Raw genomic sequence first — 21,512 nt, forward strand, 5'->3', positions numbered from 1 at the left:
GTTCTTCCCAAGAGAACGACAACATGGTACTACTGAAGATCTGGAGACAAAAGACCCGGATTCTTGTCTCAGTTTTGCCATTGTCTAGCCCTAGAATCTTACACCTTCTTGAAGGCACTGATTGTGTATTAATTTTTGTATATCTAGAGTTTAGAGTCTAGTAAGTTACTGTCCTCTCTGATCTACAGTTTGTTCCTCAGGAAAACACTACAATGAAAAGCACCATGAGTATATCAATTATTCACTTATTCTCTTCCAAAAATACAAATTAACTTAAATAGTGGTATTAAGAAGCATTAAACATATGAAGCACTATGCTATGTTCCATGAGAATACAAGGTTGAATCACATGAAGAATTTCTTAAACCCTCCCAAATAAGATTCTAGGGAAGGAAGACTAAGGAGACATATATACTAATTCTCCAGAACTGGGCGGGTAAAGGCAAGCCCAGAAAACAGCAGAAAGTAGTGAAAATTTAATATGTTTAATAATCTCAAGAATAAATCATTTAACAGGATTACTAGGAATTTTACATATATTAAACTTGTAATGACTATTTGAAATGGGAAAGCACAATCACTCTCATCCCCAAATTATCAATGAGGGAGCTGAGCCCTGGAAGGTACACATTATCCACGCAAGGTCACAGCAGACACAGAAATGTTAACAGCTGTTGCATTTGGATGTTGGGACCCGGATAATTTGTTGTTCTTTTTCCTTTTCTCATTTTCTTTCATATGTGAGTATAAATCTTGTAATTCATTTATCTAGCCACACATTTACCTAATACTTACTATGTGTGGACCACTAAGTTAGGCTCTAGATTCTAAATACACAAAAGTTAATACATAATCATCACCTTCAAGAAGTTCAGCCAAATAAAAAAGATAAATACATAAACAAGCAATTAACAAAATATTGTGGTAAGCAGCATATTCCCTTGAAAGGATGGCAAGAAGCAGTATTGGGCTAGGGCATGAGGTGCCAGCTGGGAAGTAGTGAGAAATGAGTATAGAAAATATCTAAATTGTAGACCTACAAACTGTGAGGAAAGAAAGTGGTTCTCCAGGTAGTTGGAGAGACACCTCTTTTCTTCTGCTTATCTGGGTTTTCTCATTTGTGTAACAGAATCTGAGCTTAAGCTGAAGGTAACGGAAAGCCATGAAAGCAAAGGTTTTAATCAGGCACCCAAGGATGACAGCTAGGAATTTGTGAACCACCTAAAATTATATGCAAAATTTCTTACGCTAGGGCATTTTCCTGGGGAGAGGGTTCATATTTCTTATCAGATCATCAAAAGGGTCCATCACACACAAATACACACAGATTAAGAATCACTGCATTAAAGAATTTTAAGCAAGGGAGTGATGTGATCACATTTGTTTTTAAAAAAGTCACTCAGCTGAATGCAGAATGGATTGGAAGGGGGATGGCTGGAATGAGGGAAATCAGTCGAAGTGGTTATCTCAGCAAAGCAGGCTACAATGAAACGTACATAAAAGCAACGGCAGAGGGCGATGCTAATAAGAATTAATCTTTTAAAAAAAAGATGCTTACCATTAGTCACTAAGCCAAGCACATGAACTAGCTATCATTACTGTCCTTTTACAAATGAGCAAACCAAGGCTCAAAAGGGCCTGACCTTGTCTAAAGCACACAGTCAGGGGTCCACAGCTAACCTTGTACTTTTGACCACTCTCCTAAACAGCCTCCTAAAAGGCAGGTATCTGTTATCACAACTTGCCAATTTTAACCACTATTAAAAAGAAATGCTTGGGTTTTGATCCAAATCTGACTCCAAAATCAATGTTATTAGCCACTATACTAACCTGAAGCGAAAGCAGTGAACTTCAGGTAAATCTAATACAACTTGGTAAACCAATTAGATGTGGAAAGTGAAGAAAAGGGACGACTCCCTGGAAATTAGGTGTCATTCACTGAAACAGAGAATAACAGAATGAGGAGGGGATTGAAAGGACTGTAGAAAGAGAAAGGTGATGAAGTCATTTGTGGACATACTGACCTTGAGTTACCTGTACACACTTACGATCCAGTGGATAAGATGGAAATATAGTAGGACAGACAGAGATTTATTTTTGAAGACCTGTATGTGAAATAATAAAGGTCTTACGATGTGCAATGTGGCATAATCACTGAGAGTGTAAGCTCTGGGGTCGAACTGCCCCCCTTTAAATCCTTACTTCAACACTTAACCAGCTGTGATCTTGAGCACGTTTCTTATCTAAACCTTAGTGTTCTCAGCTTTTAAGAGGGAGTAAATAAAAGAATCTACTTCACAGGATGGCCAAGAGGATCCAAAAAGATAATACATGTAAAGCGCTCAGCACATACCTGTGTCCAATAAATGTCAGCTCTCTCAGAGGAGGAGTCCTACAAAACATCAACATTTAAGGCTGGTGGGGAAAGGAAAGTAGCCCCTAGAGGAATCAGAGAGGGAGCTGTCAAACACTTGGAAAGAAGAATCTGGAGAAGCTGAAGTTTAGGAAAATATATGAGTTTCAAGAGGGAAAGAATAACTGACCATGTCAAGTGCTACAAAGAGGTCACGAAAGGAAAGAACTGCCAAGCTGAAGTAAATCCAGCAGCTGGTGTCTTTTGGAAGACCAGTTTCAGGGAAGTGATGGGGGCAGAAGCCCAAGCCAATGAGTGCTGGGAACAGAAGCAGTGTAGGCTTTTCTTCTAATAAGCCTGGCTACGGAAGGAAAGAAGATGATAACAGGTAATAAATAATTCGAGGGAGGAACATGAGAGGATTATTTCATTTTCTTTTAAAGGAAAGAAAGAAAATGTTAACGTGTAGAGGGGAAGGAACTGGTACAGAGGGAGAAGCTGAAAACACAGAAGGAAGGAAGAAATTACCGGTGGACTGAGGTACCAGATGGGACGGAAGATGGCATCCCAGGACACAGGTGAAATGATCAACTTGGGACAGGGTGAGGGACCCTCTTCCACTGAGACAGGAAAAAAGGAAGTAAAGGCAGATGCAATACAGATATGTGTTTAGGAAAAATGGGCCAGAAAACTGACGCATTCCCACCTACTGGCCTCTATTTTCTCTGTGAAATCACCATCACCATCATTGTCATTGCCGTACTGATCAAAAACGTGCTAGGGACATGACTCGAATTCTGTAAATCATTTCTCTACACACAGTGTATTCTCACTATGCATCAGGCACTGTGCTGGGCTCTGGGGCTACAACAGTGAACAGCACATATGACTCAACTAACCCGCATGACAACTCTGTGAGATAGATGTTCCCATCATCCCAATTACCCATGAGGAAACGGAGGCTTGGGGAGGATAAGCAACTTGCACCTGAGGTCACACTGAAGCACAAGGGGCCCAACTTACACTGTCTTGACCCTGGAGCCACTAGTCTTAACCAGTAAAACCAGGGGAGGCTGGCCGCTGAGAGTAAGTAGGGACTGGAGTCTTAGGGGATTTGAAAAAAAGTAGAAAACTTTAGACTATTTGCATATAGAGATAAAAAGAAATGAAGATCGCATATTAGTTCCACAAGCAGGATCAGACGTCAGATGTCCCTTTCCTCATGTAAGCCTGTCCAAGAGATGACGCTTTCATTTCAAGGGTGTTCAGTAACATTAAGGGAAGCAATGCTTTTCTATGATAAGGGTAATATTCAGCACTTTTTTGGACTACAATGTCAGATGGTGCTCTTACCCTTCTGAAATGAAGAAATCACTTCAACACTAGGGATTGAACAGGTTCAGCGTGAATAGCAGATCTTCTCAAATGTTCAATGTTTTCATCGATAATGACGGTATTACTGCTCTGGATTTTGACTACCACCTTCCCTCCAAATAGTTTAAAGTCCTTTAATATCTGTGATTTTACTGTTATAATATCTCTTATGATGAGGCTGTTTTTAGATGAGGAAACTCTCATAAAGGTAAAATTATTTAACCAAAATTAGATCAAGAGTGACAAAGCTGGAATGAAAACTAGTGATTCCCAGCTCAGGGCTCTGAGCTAGTCTTGGCCTCTGACACTTCCTGAACAGACACTGGCCCCCACCCCCATCCCAATCTTAGCCCCTCATCCCTATACTGCAAATACGTACCCTGGACACAGGGATGCTGAATATACACAAAAACACAGCTGGGGGTCAGCCACCTTTCTTTCCCTTAGGGAGACCACCTCTAAAGCTGACTGGAGCCTTATCACAAAAGCCGAGGGGCTGTAAGAACCTTGCAGAAGGGACTGAGTCACTCTTGAATATAGGAGGCACTAATAAATATTTGTTAAATGTGTCATTTCTGCAGTTCTTAAAAATTAAGATTTCTGAGAAGGAAGAGAAGAGAACTGGAGTGTGCGTAGGTGTGTGTGAGCAAGATTATTCTCTGGCCCCAAGCAGCTAACCTGGCTGTGTGGCAAACCAAACTGGCAAATCAAACCATTATGGGAGCAGAGAACAAGAAGCCAGCAGGCTCAAGCTTCCTCAAAGAGTGAGGAAAAGGAATAGGGCTGAAGGTGTAATCACAGCAGGGATCAAATCACAGAATAACAGCCTTCCGGGTCTAGGTGGCTTTTTTTTTTAACCAGCTAATTTACATTTTAATCAACAGGAGAAGGGGAAAATGGCCCATTTCTTTCCCACAACACCAGAATGTAATCAAGATCATGAACTGGAGCTTTAAAACACAGAGAGAGAAGAGCCATATGACTGCAGGGAGACTAAAGCAAGGCTGTCATGGGAAGAAAAGGACTCAGAATTTTATTGAACTGTTCTAAGATACGAACCCAGAGGGATACAGGTAGATGACGATAGCAGAGGGGACGTGGATTTTTAATGATAGTCTTCCTACATAGAAGAAGGCATGGCAGATTAAAAAGAAACATAAAAACTCTCCAGCATGTGTTAGAAATATACATGAGAGAATCTCTCAACCCCATGTTTTTTTTCCCCCAATTCTGACAAAGTTTGAGGTTATTAATCTCTAAAAAACCACTGAAAATGCAAACTAGTCTTTTCAACTTGGAAGATAATTCACTAAATTAACAATTTATAGAACTCTGTGAAGGTTTCTGGAAATTACTCAATACTGTTCCAATGGGGTGTTCACAAATAAAAGCTTTACTTTGTCAATACAGACACAGCTGTGGGAAAGAAACCAAAGAAAATGGAAAAAAATTGTGATCTAAAACCGGATCTCAGAATGCAACCTAAAGAAGTGAGTAGATCATTTTGATTTGGGGGGAGGGGGGCAAGTTACCAATAATAAAACCAAAACCTGGTAAAATCAATGTCATATACCCAAATATTCTTGATTCTGGATAAGAACAGCTTCTTAAGGTTTGGTTTTGTTCTGCTTTGAATGGAAATTGATATAATTCTAAACAGACTCTGATGCAGGGAAAAAACACTTAATAGCTACCTGAGAGCTTGATCTAAGGATATGAAAACCAGTTTACAATCCTTAAACTACAACCACCTCACTAATGGTAGAGCCAAGCACATCAACACAGTAACAGCACAACTACAGTAACAGCACAACTACAGTAACAGCACAACTAGAGGGCCAGGTTTTTCATTCTCCTTCCCATCTTCCCTCCAAAAATCTCACTGATATTTCCTGACACCTTACCTTCAAAACGAAAAACTTTATTGCTTTCACCCCTCTCCTCTCATCCCAGCACTTTACTTTAAAAATGGTAAAATTCAGTCTTAGATATTCAAAGATTGTCTATCTTCCTATATATATAATTCATCAAGATTGTGATGCTGATCAAAAAGTCAACAACCTCAAAGGTAGCTTAATTTCTAGGTACACAACAAGGGTAAAATACCTCTACAGTGGACAGATGTAAGAAACCAGGATTTCTGATGCCAGGCTCAAACAGCAAATGATTTCTTCCTCGCACCTTTATGATTCCACAGACACAGACTGCAATCCTTAATGTCAGAGCCCCTCTAAGACCACCACCAATCCCTGTGCTCCAACGTCACACACAACTCCACCAAGTACTTACTTATCTTGGAAAATGTCCTGAGCAGTCACTTGGTCCTTTTTCTTGATGATTTCAGTCAGCGGGAAAAGGGTCTTTATTTTAGAGAGAGGAACCTGACATTTAGCTGTCACCTCAGTGGGGGGATCCAGCATACTCAAAATGTGTTGCTGAATTGGGGGCAGAGGCTCCTGGGGATGTAAAGCTCTGTGCAGCAGACACTGTGGAAAAGGCATAAGGATTTTAAAATGCAGATGCAGACGTCACACACAGCTTCATTATTACACTTATCTGATCAGGGATCCTCATTCTTTAGTTTGGCGGGGGGCTATGAGATTCCTACCATACGTAAAAGACAGCAAATGGGGTGGATCCAGAACTGCCTTGGTTAGCAGGACATTGGTAATGTCTAAAAGCAACTGTAAAACAGACCTAAGCCTAGCAGCACCATCAGCTGAAGCCCTCCTGGAAAGGAGCCTCATCTCATAAAAAGAGGCCGCTGCCCTGATTACTTGGAGGTTATACGAGGTTCCCTGAGACACAATTCCAAGAGCCTCTGACAATATGGGATTACAACGTGTGGCTTATAATCCTTTAACCTCCCTTCAGCATGCTGTGCTTTCTCCTTTGCACAATCTTAGAAAACAACATAAGGTGGATGAATGAGGTGCTAAAGGGGAGGTGCCCACACTCAGTGAGTCCCAGGAAAAACACTGTGAGACTACTGGTCTGTCCCAAACCTCCCTCGAGTGCCGAGCTTGGGCCATCCTCCACCTGTCTACTCTCTTCCGTCCATCTCCACCACATCACTCTTGTCCAGGCACCATCACCTCTCATGGGGCTACTGCAATCCCCTCCTAATTGGTCTCCCTGCATCCACCTTCATGGCTCTACTGTAGCTCAAGTCATCTCAAAACAAGTTGCTTTCCATATCCTAAAGTCAACCGTAACACAGCCCCGGAATGCCTCCCTCCTCCTTACTCCCCCCGGTCCAGCTAGTCTGGGCTCCTCCTGCTTCACTCATATGCCAGCTCCTCCAGACCTCGGGTCCTGTGCTTAATGCTCCCTCGGCCTCTCCTGTCTTCCCTTCTGGCCCCTTTTAAAATCATTCTGTCCTTTGCTCAATTATCATCTCTTCTGAGAGACTTTCCCTGACACCATATGAAGGAGCCCTTTGCCCCCATCCTACCACCTCGTCATTCTCTATCATTAACCTTGTCTTATATTTTTTACAGTATTTACCATTATCTAAAATTATCTCATCAATTTTTAAAAATAAATTTATTTTAATTTATTTATTGGCTGCATTGGGTCTTTGTTGCTGTGCGCAGACTTTCTCTAGTTGTGGCGAGTAGGGGCTACTCTTTGTGGTGGTGAGCGGGCTTCTCATAGCGGTGGCTCCTCTTGTTGTGGAGTACAGACTCTAGGAGCGCAGGCTTCAGTAGGTGTGGCACTCGGGCTCAACAGTCGTGGCTCGCAGGCTCTAGAGCGCAGGCTCAGTATTTGTGGTGCACAGGCTCAGCTGCTCCATGGCATGAGGGAATCTTTTCAGACCAGGGACTGAACCTGTATCCCCTGCATTGGCAGGTGGATTCTTAACCACTGTGCCACCATGGAAGTCCCTGTCTCATCAATTTCTTAGTTTACTTGTTTATTACCTCCACTTCCCCCTTGAGAGTACAGATCTTGTTTGTCTTATCTACTACTGAATTCCAAGTACTGAAAACAGCACCCTGCACATGACAAGCACCTAACAGAAATTGGCTGAGTGCTCTTTCTCAGAACTCTAGTTGCCAACAGAGGTGTCAGGAAGCAGCACCAGGAGTGGGACCAAGATCAAGGCCAAGGCAGCTTCTCCACTGCTCACACGAGCAGAAATTCAGACAGCAAGCCACTTCCATTCAATCACTGATACTGCTTTCAAACTACTAAGCCAGGCCTTGGCAGTACTGTTATCTGCCCAGAAAAGTAAATATTCTAAAAGGAATGCAGGAATGTCATCAAAGAATGAGATAACCATTAAGCAAAAAAGAGAAAAATCTGAACTAACAATTCATTGATGTTTTACTCCCCTTGTCAGAGGATAATTCCAAAATTAGGTTGGAGAACGAGGTTCCCAGTCCCACCTTTGAACAATTTATATGTTAGTAATTGTGAAGCAAAAAACAGGGAGCCAAAGAGCTCCTGCGATTTAAAAACTACTGTTTAATATCACAGGGTATATGATTTATACCACTCCATGGACTGTTTTCCTACCCTCGGTTCTAAAAAAAATATACTTGGGCTTAAATAGTAAATATCACCAAAGCGTCAATGTCCTACAAATTCAGAAAACCGTGAGCTAGGAATAAATAGCAATTTCCTCTAGAAATTTCACGTACTGACCCCCAATTTCAACAGACCAACCCCAAGTCTTTCCCTAGTAAATTCATTGTTTCAGGGTATGACTCCTGCTTTCCTCTTTCCTAATTACTCCACTTTCCCTGGAGCATCAATGACATTAGGCCCGTTTAATGCAAAGCAAAAGGGGAAACCAAAAAGATCCCAAACCCTGTGAATCTACCCTGACTTCTCATGCATAATTCGTAATTCACAGCACTCTCCCTCAGGTCAGTCATTAAAATACCTAAAACAGCTTAGAAAGCCCTAAAGATACAAGCAGAAATCCAACACAGCAGACTACCTCTCAAATACCCTGGAAGATTCTATCTGTGATATTCAAGTGACATTTTGGGGAAAAGAACTATGAATTCTAGGCCAATTCTTTCAAATAGTGTCATCATCCATAAGTCATAATAAGGGACACACAAGAGATGTTCTGAAGCACAAACCTCTCATATTTTCTTAAAGGTCACATTTTAGATAAAGCTAAGTGGGATAAAAATTCAATCCAAAAAATCCCAATTCATTTAAAAAAAAAGAGATTATGAGAAAGTGACACTTTTTAGTAGCTGAGAAGCTGAGATCTCAGTCTTCAATCTACTTAATTTCTCCTTTAAGGAACCACTTTTCTTGATGTGATTTTTACAATCTGAAAAAGACTAGAGAAAAAACTGCAGGCCACATGGCAAGCTGGTAAGTTACTAACATGTTGATTTTAGCAACCCAGTATCAATTATTTAAAAGGCAGTATTAACTGTACACTTGAAAAAAAATATTTTTCAGCATTTCTTTACAAAATCAGAATTAACCTCTTGCCAACAAGTTGATAACTATCCTCTCCCTCCTTCTGCCCCCTACTCCCAGCTGATTTACCCTTAGTAACAGATATTTAAAAAAAAAAAAAAAGTCTTCCTGGGTCCTACATCCTCCTGTAGTTTTCTGAGTCCTCTCTCTGCCTCTTCCCTTCATCAGTCAAGCTTTCTCCTCCAGGCACTGTGACCTGGCTCCTGCCCCAGGAGAAACTGCGGGAGCTATCCAGCTCCCTGTTTTTTTCTTCACAATTACTAACATATAGATTGTTGAAAGGCAGGAATAGAAGCCTTATACTCTACTGCCACGGGGCCCTCGAAGCCATCAAAGACTTCACTACAAACCCCTGGGGCCCTTGGCCAGGCTCAGCTCTCCTCACCACTGTGCAACGTCTGACTTGTGATTCCTTCCTTCCCAACATTCCTAGTTCTTTCTACCTCTCTGACCTTGGGGGCGGGGCGGTAGGAACACTGGTTTTTTAGCAGCTTTTCTGTCTATCCCTAATTGTCCAGTCACGTTAGTGTTCAGGACTTCGTTCTCTCTCCTCACTCAACAGACTCTCCCAGGTGACCTCATTCACTTCTGTTTCTACCTAAATGGGGAGGACTCTCAAATCTATACATTTAGTCCTGAATGCTCTCCTGGGCTCTGCACCCCTACTTCCAACTCCCCACTGAGTGTCTGTACTTGGGAGAGCCAACAGATAACTCAAATTTAACACCTGCAAGAACACATGCATCACCTTTTCTGTCCATTCATTCTGTACTCTATCATAATTAGTGGGGACATCACCATTCCAGTCACGCAAGCTAGGATCCTGTTATCTTCAACTCTGATTTCTCATCAACCACCACCCAATCCCTTCAGTCCTATCTACTCTACCTTCTAAATTTTCTCCTCTCTACTCTCTGTAACTGCTTTAATTTAAGCCTTCCTGGGGGCCACTGCAGGTTTCCTAACTGGTCTCTAGCCCATTTCCCATGCCACCATTACATCTGTTTTCTAAAAATCATGTCGCCTACCTGCTGACAAAATCCTTTAGTGATTACCCACTGCCTATAGGATAAAATCAAAACTACTGGCTCTTCATGACCTGTCTGCTACCTGCCACCTTTTCCACCATTTTCCCATAGAGCCTATTCTCCAGCCAAAAGGAACTATTTGTGGATCCCTAAATACATCACACTTCTTTGTGTTTTCTTGCTTTTGTATGTGTTACTTCTTTTGCCTAGCATGCCCTCTTCACATCACACATCACGTTTATTCCTCAATGAATCTTCCTTAAGTCACTCACTTGTAAGAATCTCTCTTTCCTCTTATTCCTATTTTGTACCCACTACTGTGGTGCCTACTGTTTTTATCTCTCTATTCCTCTCACTCCTCTGGCGGGGTCCTTTCAGGTAGTGAGCTTATAGTATCTGCAGCACGTGATACATTGTTAGTATTCAATAAATATTTGTTTCAGAAAAAGTGAATTCAATTTATAAATACCCTAGCAATGGTACTTCTTTATAGAGATAAGCCATATTAAAAACTCTCCTCCACAAAAGAAAACAAGGTTGGTAGGTTGTAAAAATCAAAGCTGCCTGTTCTTAAAGCTTTAAAAGATAACAATGCCTGCATTTATGGCTTGCATCTGGTCATTAATCCAACAAATATTTATTGAAGATAATAGTACCTACCCTCGATAAACCTGCCAGGTATTAGAAGTTTCTATTTTTTACCTGTTTTTGCAAGCTTTCCACACCTGTTTTTGCAAGCTTTCCACACCAACTAGTCTGTTCCTCCTTTCTCTACAAATGGCAAAAGCCTTCAGGTCTTGAGGTCCACTTGTCAAAAACAGCAAAGGAATTTATACAAGTAATTTATACTTGATCACACTTAGAATACAAAAGTATTCACTGAGTCAGGTCTTGACCTGTTAAGCTTCAAAGTCCTGATTTTGGAAAAAAAGATTTTTTCCCCCACTACTTAAAGGAATTACAAGCATCAAAAAACCCGGACAGTTTCTACTGAGTAGAAGACCCCTTGGAATCACAACAGGCCCTAACGTGGATCTGAGTTAGTTAAGGATGCTTTGAGAAATGAGTCAGAAGGGGCAATCAGTGAAGTCCCCAACATGTAGCCTCCACTCCTACCTCCCCCCTCACTGCACGAGCAGGCCCTCCACTCCCCTGCGGGGAAAAGTTTGCCTGGAAAAGCTGCTTTGTGAGGTTCAGAGAAGCCTGTGTCCTGTTGTCGTCAAGTCACTCCAAGACTGGGATAGTCCTTTCCCCTCACTCTTCGTCCACCCCTCCCCTTCCTTCACAGAAGTCAGCTCTCTTGTCAAGTTCCCCAGTTTCTCTTAATCCAATCTCCATCTTCTAACGCCTCTGGACCAAGATTCAGAAATTTATACTTTATATTTTTCTTTATTTTAGTTACTCTTTAATAAGTTCATACCATAACCTCTCTATCTGACCTCTAACACGTCTTCCCTAATAGTGGTTACATATTACACAGTTCCTAAAAGCCCCCTTACTATTCAGATACAAAAAAACAAAGAAAAGTCTCATTCACATAAAACAGAGGAGGAAACTCTTTAAAAAAGCATAAAGAAGAATCTGCTTTTTATTTGACCTTCTGGTTTAAAAACAAACAAAATCTACCCTACTCTTAGAAAAAATTTTTTTAAAACATCCTAACTTTACTTCCTTCTAAAAGCTCAGTCTTTTTTAATCTTTTTTTAGTAGAAAAGTGTTATTCTTCCATTAAATAGAATGAGCAACTGAGCCATCAGTTTGATTGGGACCAGCCAAGTACCCTAACTTTTCACTTAGCTCTCTTTCATCTAAAAAGATTATGACTGATTCATCTTTCCTCTCTCACCTGAAATAATCTTTGAAATTGAGGATTTGGGATTTTGGTGCTTGGAAATAAGTCTTCAATGGTGCCCTCCTCTTCATCTTTCTTTACCAAGCTCATGGAATCAATCAAAGCATCAACAGCACTCAACTGCGCCTCTAAGACAAGGATAAACAGAGCAACAAAAAGAAATAATGATTACCGCCATTAGTCTCCAAAACAAATGCCTTCCATTCACAGATATTCACAGCAATACTGGCAGGATACAGTCCTGGCCCTGCCAAAAATACTTTCTAATTACGCAAGTCATTTAACCTGAGCCTTGGTTTTCTTATTTGCAAAGAGAGCTATTTTAAGTAGCTGGTCTCTTACGTACTTCCCAGCTCTACCAAATTGGTGAACTTTTGACAACAGAATATCCTATCAAAAGCAAAAGAATCTGTTCTAGAAGAATGCACCACAGCCATACAAAACCCAATTTCCACATGCTAATTCAAAATATTCAGTATTCACTGAGTTGACGTTAAAAACATTAGTAACAGGCAAAGGAGAAAAACATTAAAAAAGAGAAAGAAGACCCCTTTGGAAATGAAGCATTAGCTCTATAAGGATTTAACACACCCTGTATCGGGCTATACCAACTTAACAGGAAGACGCCATTGGACCAGAGTGACTGGATTCCTTTACAATCTCCCCAGGTCAGAATGAGTTCTTTCCTCTCACAAACCTTATGGTACTAATCACACAGACCTGCGTGCATGTCTTTTTTTTTTTTTAATCTTTTTTTTTAAATTTGAAGTATAATTGATCTGCAACACTATGTTAGTTCCAGGTGTACAACGTAGTGATTCAATATTTCTATATACTACAAACTGACCAACACAATAAGTTTAGTTACCATCTGCCACCAAAGTTATTACAATATTACTGACTATATTTCCTATACTGTATATTTTATCCCTGTGACTTATTTATTTTATAACTAGAAGTTTGTACCTCTTAATCCCCCTCACCAAATTCACTCATCCCCTTACTCCACTCCCCTCCAGCAACCCCCAGTTTCTTCTCTTTATCTATGAGTCTGTTTCTGTTTTGTTTGCTCATTTGTTGTTTTTTAGATTCCACATTTAAGTGAAATCATATGATATTTGTCTTTTTCTGTCTGACTCATTTCACCTAGCATAATACCTTCTAGGTCCATCCATGTTGTCACAAATGGCAAGATTTCATTCTTTTTAATGGCTGAGTAATACTCCACTGTGTGTGTGTGTGTGTGTGTGTGTGCATCACATCTTCTTTGTCCATTCATTCACTGATGGACACTTAGGTTGTTCCCATATCTTGGTTATTGTAAATAATGTGGCAATGAACAGAGGCATGCATATATCTTTCTGAGTTAATGTTTTTGTTTTCTTTGGGAAAATACCCAGAAGTAGAATTGCTGGATTGTATGGCAGTTCTATTTTTTAATTTTTTGAGAAAATTCCATACTGTTTTCCACAGTGGCTGCACCAGTTTACATTCCAACAACAGTGCACGAGGGTTCCCTTTTCTCCACATCCTTGCAAACATATGTTATTTGCTGATGATTACTGATGCTGAGCTTCTTTTCATGTGACTGTTGGCCATGCACACATATGTGTTCCTTGGAGCAACGTTCTGCGTACATGTCTCCCCCCACTCTGTTCAAATTCTAAGGATCCTCAAGAGCAGAAACATGACGTCCTCTTCTTCATGTCTCTAACATCAGACAGAAAGCAAGTGCGCCCCGATGAAAATCCACTGAGTCAATGAAAACAGCACAGCCCAAAGCAATGTGGATGGAAGACAACAAAATGCTTCTACCTAAACTACCACGTGTAACTTTCATTCTGCTGATGCACACGGCAGTTCAGCTGTTAAAACTAAAAGTGCTGTTTTGGGATTATTCAGTCACTAGGCAAGAGGTGGAAAAGAGCAAGCAGTTCCTAAAAGTTCATTATGCTTCTATTCACCTTTCCAAACATCACTTTTGGACAGCCACTACAAAATGAACAAGCATACAGATGTTTATCACGAGGCACTTCTATCTCATTTTTGGAGTTTCCAAGGGAGGTTTCAGGCACCATCTCAAGCTGACTACTGCAGGGTCCACCCAGCAATAGGAATGAGGTGGTACCTGTGTGGGTGAATATTTGGTGACTTCCATCTGCTACTACAGGCTAGTATCAGGTCGGACCATGCTGGCATTACACAGCCCTACATAAATGTTGACTTGGGAAATAGGCCAAACAATTTTAACGATCCCTTTTTCCAATGGAGCAAATGCAAACAAAAATGTCAACTCACAAACAATAAATCAACAGATCAAAAAATATTTAATGTTTTAGACCCTGAATGATTTATATCTATAAGGTAATCTCCCAACAAAGGTCTCATTTTTAAACGTTCTTCCCATTTAAAGTTTGGAATTATCAAGAGGAAGAGACAGAATACTGTAACACGCTGGCACCTTCTACACATTCAAGTCCATGCCTGGCTCCATGTGATGCAGAGACTCATTTCTGGAAGGTAAAGATATACGCCCTAGGGGCCCATTTGATTCTTGGTTTTTCTCCTGCACACTGCTCCCAACATACAGAGAGCACCCAGTTCTGAGACTCACCTCACAATTCCCTAATGCTACACTGATGCAGATTTAAACTTGTCAACTAAAACATCTACTCATCATTCTGTGATGAGCAGACTTTTGGTATGTTCTCTACCTTCAGCCCACTGTTATATCTTATGATAACTGTCTTACACTGTGAGATTTCTGGAAGACAGGATCAGCATGTGTGAGAATCACTCTGTGTAGCACCGTGACATTTGCAGCCAGATGCTTAATAAAGGCCTCTTCTCATTAAGCTCCCAGTAACTCCTGGCAATAAGGAACAACAGGACTTGGACTGATAATGTAAACTACAAAGAAAGGGCAAAGAGAATAGTCTCCAGCACTGTCACTTTTTGGTTAAAGTTACATCATATTTTACACAGAACACTAATCACAGGTTTGATACTACATGTCAATTCATTTCAGCAAAGGGCAAATATTCTGCTCACAATTGGAGAGTGTATATCCATTTCCAGCAAGCTGCTCCCCACATGCAAGCTCTAAGTCAGAGGGGGTGAAACTAGAGAAATGTTTAGAGCAAACCTATCCCTGCTACTGGAAAAAAATCACCTTCATCATTACCATAGACGAGTGTGACTGGAACCCAACTACAGTTGACCTTGAACAATGTGGGTTTGAACTGCTATAATCCATATATGTATATCTGTACATTACTACACAATCTGAGATTGGCTGAATCCGAAGCTACAGAACCATGGATACTGAGGGCCAACTGTAAGGTTACATGTGGATTTTCGACTGGGGAGAGCAGTGCCACTAACCTCTTCGTTGTTCAATAGTCAACTGTAATTCCACCCTGTGAAACCCTAGCCCCAAACCATGACTAAAGACAGGTGATTTCCCCACAACAGTCTCTGTTTAGAGCCAATGAGTGAGCAAAATGGAAATAAACTCACCTGTGGGAGTGCATTTCCTATTATTTTTCAAGGATGAAAACATGTATTGCCGCAAGTCTTCCATGAAAGGTAGCTGTACGTACACTAAACACTAATGAGAAAGGGTGGAGGTAAAAAATAGAAACAACCGAATTAATGGAAAAATTTAAAGCTGATCTCAAATGCTGTGAAAGTGGCACAACAAAAGGATTTCAAAAATCAGACGGCTCAAGTTTGGGACATGGAGAGTAAAGCGTTCTGATTTCTGTGATTAGCTGTACATGATTGCAAACAGTACAAAGAATATTAAACATAAAAGAAATGCTTAAAAGACAGACTATCAAAGAATACCTACAAAACGCAAGACCCACACAACACATGAGAAGAGTCAAGGCGACTGGCAGGCTGACGTGGGAGTCAAAGTATCTGCTTTCTTGTTCCATTTCTGCCACAGGGAGTTCTCTGAGAAACAGGAAATGGCAAGGAATCTAGACCTATATTTTAAATGGGAGAGCCCTAAAAATACTGAACTTCACCAGGAGCACAAGAAAGAGTCACACCCTCGATCTTTAACCACAGTAAAGGCTGTTGGAAAAAGGGAGGTAATCTGTGTTCCCTTTAGGTTCTGAGACGTCAAGAAGGATGAAAATGGAGAGAAGGTCACTGGATTAGGCAAACAGAAGGTCAAGGTTAGCCTTTACCGATTTAATAAGAAGCTCCTTGCATACTTTTATAATTTATGTTCTTTTATTGCAATTGAAAGTGTGCTTCACAGACCAGCAGCATCAGCAATACGTGGGAACTGGTGAGAAATGCAGCATCTCAGGCCCCCACCCCAGACCTACAGAATCGGAAGCTGCATTTTAACAAGATCCCCCAAGTAACTCCCATGCACGTTAACAGCTGAGAAGCATTGTTTAGAATAAAGGAACTGAAGGGAAAAAATTAATATGAATAAAAGACTTGCGGGTTTTACCTCATAGGCATCCTTGATATAAGGAAAAGCCACACCAACTTGAGGATTAGCTCTTTTGTCATAAGCGTATCGAACTATGGCCACCATGTCTAATTCATCCAAAGCATGAATCAGGGAGGAAAGGGCAACTGCTGCCGCCTAGTAAGAAAGATGCGTGTGTTAACACATATCCGACACGCAAGGATGTTCACAGCACAACTACATACTTACAAGGTTGTTACCCACTTTCTTCCTGTTTCGGGTTTGAAGTGCCCCCCTAACCACTTTAAGGCTACACTGTACACATCTGCATTTGATCTCATTCACTGTACCTCTTCTGGAACGAACTTACTTTGTTATATTCTCTTATCCCTTCAATTTTCCTTCTCCGCTGAAATCACACCCTCACTCTAAACAAAATCTTTCTTTGTCCCTCTCCCCATAAATTACTATCTGTAACTTTCCTTCCCTTCATCTTTACATTTCATGAAGGAATGATCTTGCTGTTGCACTGCTTAGAACACAATTCTCCTTCAATCTACTCCAGCTGCTGACCAGCCTCCTTACCGAAATTATCCTCTGAAGTCCCCCATGATCTCCAAATTGCCAAGCTTTTAGTTCCCATTCTATTTGTTTGACCTTTCAGTAGCATCTGACCATCCCTCTTTCTCTACACTCTCTCCTTCTTTGGCTTCAGAAACAATACTCTCCCCCGATTATTCTACTTTTGTGGACCACTCCTCCCCCAGCTCTTCTCTTCTAACTAATCTTGAAATTCTGCTCTTGGCCTTTCTCTCCTCCTCTCACTCTAAAACTCTACTTTGGCGACTATTTTATCCAGTTCCGTGAGTTGATGAATCAAAATTCTGTATATTCAGCTTTAAAACTCTTCCAAGATCCAGATTTACATTACCTACTAGTTGGTAGACAACTCATACAGTTATACCTCAGGTATCTCAAACTGTCCATGACCAAAACTAAGCTTACTATCTTTCCCCTTTTTTCCTCCTGTACTCCCTGCTTCCACTAACACCACCTTCCAGTCAACCAAACAAGAAGCCCTAATGTCGTTGATAATGCCTCCCTACCATCCCTCACCTTCAAGTGTTCACCAAATACCAATTCCACCTCTATGCCATCTTTCAAATTCTATCTATTCTGTTCCATCACTGCCTCCCTTGTTCCTAGAGCTGATCACGTCACTCTCTTCCTTAAAAACTTCCAAAGGTTCCCCTACCCCAGCCTTAGTCGAGCTGATCATTATTCATGGGCAAGTCTTGTATTTTCCCACCTCAGCAGCTTTTTGCTTGTACAGTTTCCTCCTCACTAGAATGCTCTCTCCAAATCTCTGGCTCTCAAGCTTCTAACCCACTTTCAATGCTCAGTAAACTGACAAGCTCTCTATTTCAGATTTGCTTTACTCAGCTCTCTCCCTCTCCATAACTCCCCAAACACGTAGTACTTTCCTCGGTGTACAGCTAACCTTTAGCAAAGTTAGCTGTGTATAGCCCCATCTCCTCCACTAAAACTTATGACATCAATACCTTGTCATCAAAATCCTCTACAGACTTCATGATACATTGATTGCCTTTTCAGTTCAATTCAAGGAGTATCTGCTTAGTGCCTACTTTTGGCTAAGCACTGTCTTAGGCCCTGTAAGAAAACAAAGTTGAGTCCCTGAGCTCACTGAGCTAGTACCTTCTTTACTAGCAGAAACAAGATGTGTACCAAGTAAAGAATGTGTGTGTTCTAACAAGTCCCATAAGAGAGACCAGATAAGCACAATGGGAGTCTAAAGAAGAGATTACTTTCAATTTGTTTGCAAGTTTTTATTTGTGTGTCTTTGATAGGACCAACTGGGACATTTAAAGAAGGAAAGAAGAGGTCCTGAGTGGCTGCTATATTATAACACAGTACTACACCTGTGGGAAACTCAACTAAAGCTCCATTTCCTTCCCTTTCTCTTCCACACAGTGAAAACCAGCACATAAAAGTGTAGATTCTCTATGCAAAAACAAACAAACAAACAAACAAAACATGCTAATTACCAGAGAAAACATTTTTAAAAAGCAATACATTCTTAGAATCATGGAACATTTGAGCTGAAAAACGAAAGTATTCATCTAGTTTAACAACCCACAGGATGAAGGAATTCCCTTCTCAACATCTGATTGGTGGAGACGGCTTAGAAACTTACAGGAATGGGGATCTGACCATCTCATAAGGAACCAATCCATCTGGGATAATAATCCTTGTTGATAAAATAATTTTTCATCTTGAACAAAATGACCACTTGTTGGTTCCAATTTGCCCTCTGGTAGGAAGCAGAGTTTAGTTTCTCTTGCATATGATGATCCTCTAAGCACCGGAAGAAGGCTCTTGCCTCTCATCCCTCCTACTCTCCTGCCTACCTACACAAGTCTTCTCCACACAATCTTTTACTGAAAGCGCTCACATGACATAGTTTCTTTACTCCCCTGCTTATCTCATAAGCTCCAATTAGTTAACATTATTCTTTGACTATGGCATCAAGAACTGACACTAAAGAGTAGCCCTTTGCCATTTGTAGATGAATTTTTTTTTTGTGACTGACTCAAAGTGACCCTGTGATCTACAGGGTCTGTTTGAGGCTGGATTTGAACTATGCAAACCACAAGGCTGTCCTGACCCGAGCCAGCAAGTCTAGATAATCACATGTGTCAACACAGCTTTGTGATATGATTTTCCTCACTGCATACCCAGCAATCACATGATGTGATCAGAATTCTCTCTGGGTAAAGGGAAAGCTGAAGTTAAAACTTCAGCAGAAGTTAAAAATGCAGTGAAGTTGTGTTGACAATATATACTAGAACTGCATGATTCCCAATAGGATTTGATTCAGGAGAGATCCATGAACCAGGATTCTCAAATTTGAGGACTCATATACGCCTACTGCGCTTTAATGAATCCGTTGTACTCAGTGGAAGCCAGGAATTTTCTTCTCCTAATTTTACTGTTCTAATAGAATAACGGGATATCCACTCACTAAATCAGCAGCCAGCTACCCTTCAGAAGTGAGGAGAAAAAGGACTTCTGGAACTTGAAGACCTGTTTAAGCAGACTTGAACAGACACTGGATGGTAATCTTCCAGTTAATATCAAAATCTCCAAGGAAATAAATTCTGACTTGAAGACTACGTAGAAAATATTCATAGAGAGGGCAGGTGTGAGTGTAGGATGCAATAGTTGTGGGTTGTTAGCCAGGCAGAAACCAGCCTGAAAACAGAATCTCGTGGGAATGTAGGAAAAGAATGAAAAGGAAGAGGCAAGGGGGATAGGACAAATTTCTCAATGAAGGAAGCAGTCCAGTAAGTCAGCGAAGCTCATCTTCAGGATGCTTAGGCCAGCACTAAATGTTCTATTCCTGAAAATGTTAACTTGACCCCAACCTTTCTGAACCTGTGACCATGAGATTCGCATACTTAAATGTATTTGTTCAAATGTTTATATTTTTAATATTCACCTGATCTCCAACTGCAGGACTATGTCCTCAGGCCTTGTGCTCATGCTATGACAAATTCATTTATCACTTCTCCATTTTCAGAGTTAAAGGTCAGTCAATTTTCCCACTGCTTTTGCAAGAATCAATGTCATTTTAAACTATAAAAGCCCCAAACAACTCACTTAAAATGACAATTCAATTCTGTGGTACTACCTCAAAGACCTATTGTCAACTCACCTCATCGTCTTTTGCTGCAAAGACCTTTAGAACTTGATTTCCCATAAAATATTTCATGTGGACCTACAAGAGGAAGTGAGGAAAGAACTGGTTTTGATCCAAAGTAAATAACACAAAAAACCATAATGCCACATGTTACTAAGAAACTATATTCAAAATGCTCTTCCTGAAAAACATTCACAGGTACCAGAAACAACTTACTACCCGAGGTTCAAATCAATTAAACGTAATAAATACACGAGTGCCTAGTTTACGTCAAACATTGTTCCGGCACTGTAAACATACTAATGAATAGGATGTAGCCTTATCTTGAAAAGCCTAGATAAGTATGAAATTAGCTGCAGTGGAGTATTACCAGACAATGCTACCCGTCCACAAAAGTACAGTATCACAGCTCAGTGCTACAGGGGCGCATGAGAAGGGCATCTACATTAGTCATGAGAGGTCAGGAAGGCTTCTGCAAAAGGTGGCGCCTAAGTCAAGACTTAAAGGATGTGTAGGAACTAAGATGAAAGTCTGGGCACAAGTGTCCTCGGCAGAGATAACAGTGTGATTAAGTCTGGGGTGACAAATACATAGCGCATTCGGAGAACTGCTTCTGGAGTCGTGCAGTGCCACAGTGCAAGGGCAAAGCTGAAAAGTTAGATGAGTGAGATTCGCAAAGGTCAGATCAGGAAGCCTCTTATGAGCAAAGTCAAGTGGTTTGGACTTCATCCTAAGAGTAATGACGAGGCACTGATGCATCGCAAACAGACTAGAGGATCATGTGTCCTTCAAATTACTTACCTAGCACAGTATCAGAGGAGTCACAGACTAGAAAATGAATACTAAGAGTTTGTACTATTATAACCACCTGCATCTATCAAGCCAGATCAACTTTTCTTTGATCTATGTCATTCTGAGCCTGGAGCATATTTACAGGAACGTGCCGTAAGAGAGACAACGCTTTCCCCCTCCACCTCTAAAGCTGAGACATCGTGAGCACTTTCACAGTAACAGCAGCTCAAGAAAACTCAGTCTCAAAGGTGTGGGGGTGGGGCCCAAATAATCCAAACACTCCCATTCCCCACCTGAAAGCCATTATTTGAAGAAATATGGGAATAATCTTATATTTTCAGTTTGCTACATTCATATAGATTTCTTTGCCCTCCTATTAGCATCTGTAATAGTTCTTGATTGATTCAGGAACAGCTAATGATATCTTTTCCTAAGGTATCTAAATGACTTCTCAAAGGGCAGCCAGACATTTGGGGAAATTCTGGCTAAATTCTTATTCGTCCTGT

General features: G+C 40.8%; 1 protein-coding gene across 4 annotated transcripts in view; it reads right to left on the reverse strand.

The window, feature by feature from the left end:
- XRCC5 (X-ray repair cross complementing 5) overlaps nt 1-21,512 on the reverse strand; it is an 81,746-nt gene that overhangs the window by 38,198 nt on the left and 22,036 nt on the right. For all 4 annotated transcript variants that reach the window (XR_009055047.1, XM_057744738.1, XM_057744737.1 and 1 more), the window contains exons 10-14: nt 20,230-20,292; nt 16,533-16,670; nt 15,578-15,668; nt 12,053-12,186; nt 6,017-6,213 (exon numbers count right to left, since the gene is read on the reverse strand). Coding sequence is in view for 3 of the 4 variants with exons in the window: in XM_057744738.1 (XP_057600721.1) it covers nt 6,017-6,213; nt 12,053-12,186; nt 15,578-15,668; nt 16,533-16,670; nt 20,230-20,292 (623 nt within the window). In the remaining variant the exon portion in view is untranslated. The remainder of the gene's footprint in view (nt 1-6,016; nt 6,214-12,052; nt 12,187-15,577; nt 15,669-16,532; nt 16,671-20,229; nt 20,293-21,512) is intronic.

This window comes from Hippopotamus amphibius, chromosome 8 (assembly GCF_030028045.1).
Source record: "Hippopotamus amphibius kiboko isolate mHipAmp2 chromosome 8, mHipAmp2.hap2, whole genome shotgun sequence".
Taxonomy (NCBI): domain Eukaryota; kingdom Metazoa; phylum Chordata; class Mammalia; order Artiodactyla; family Hippopotamidae; genus Hippopotamus; species Hippopotamus amphibius.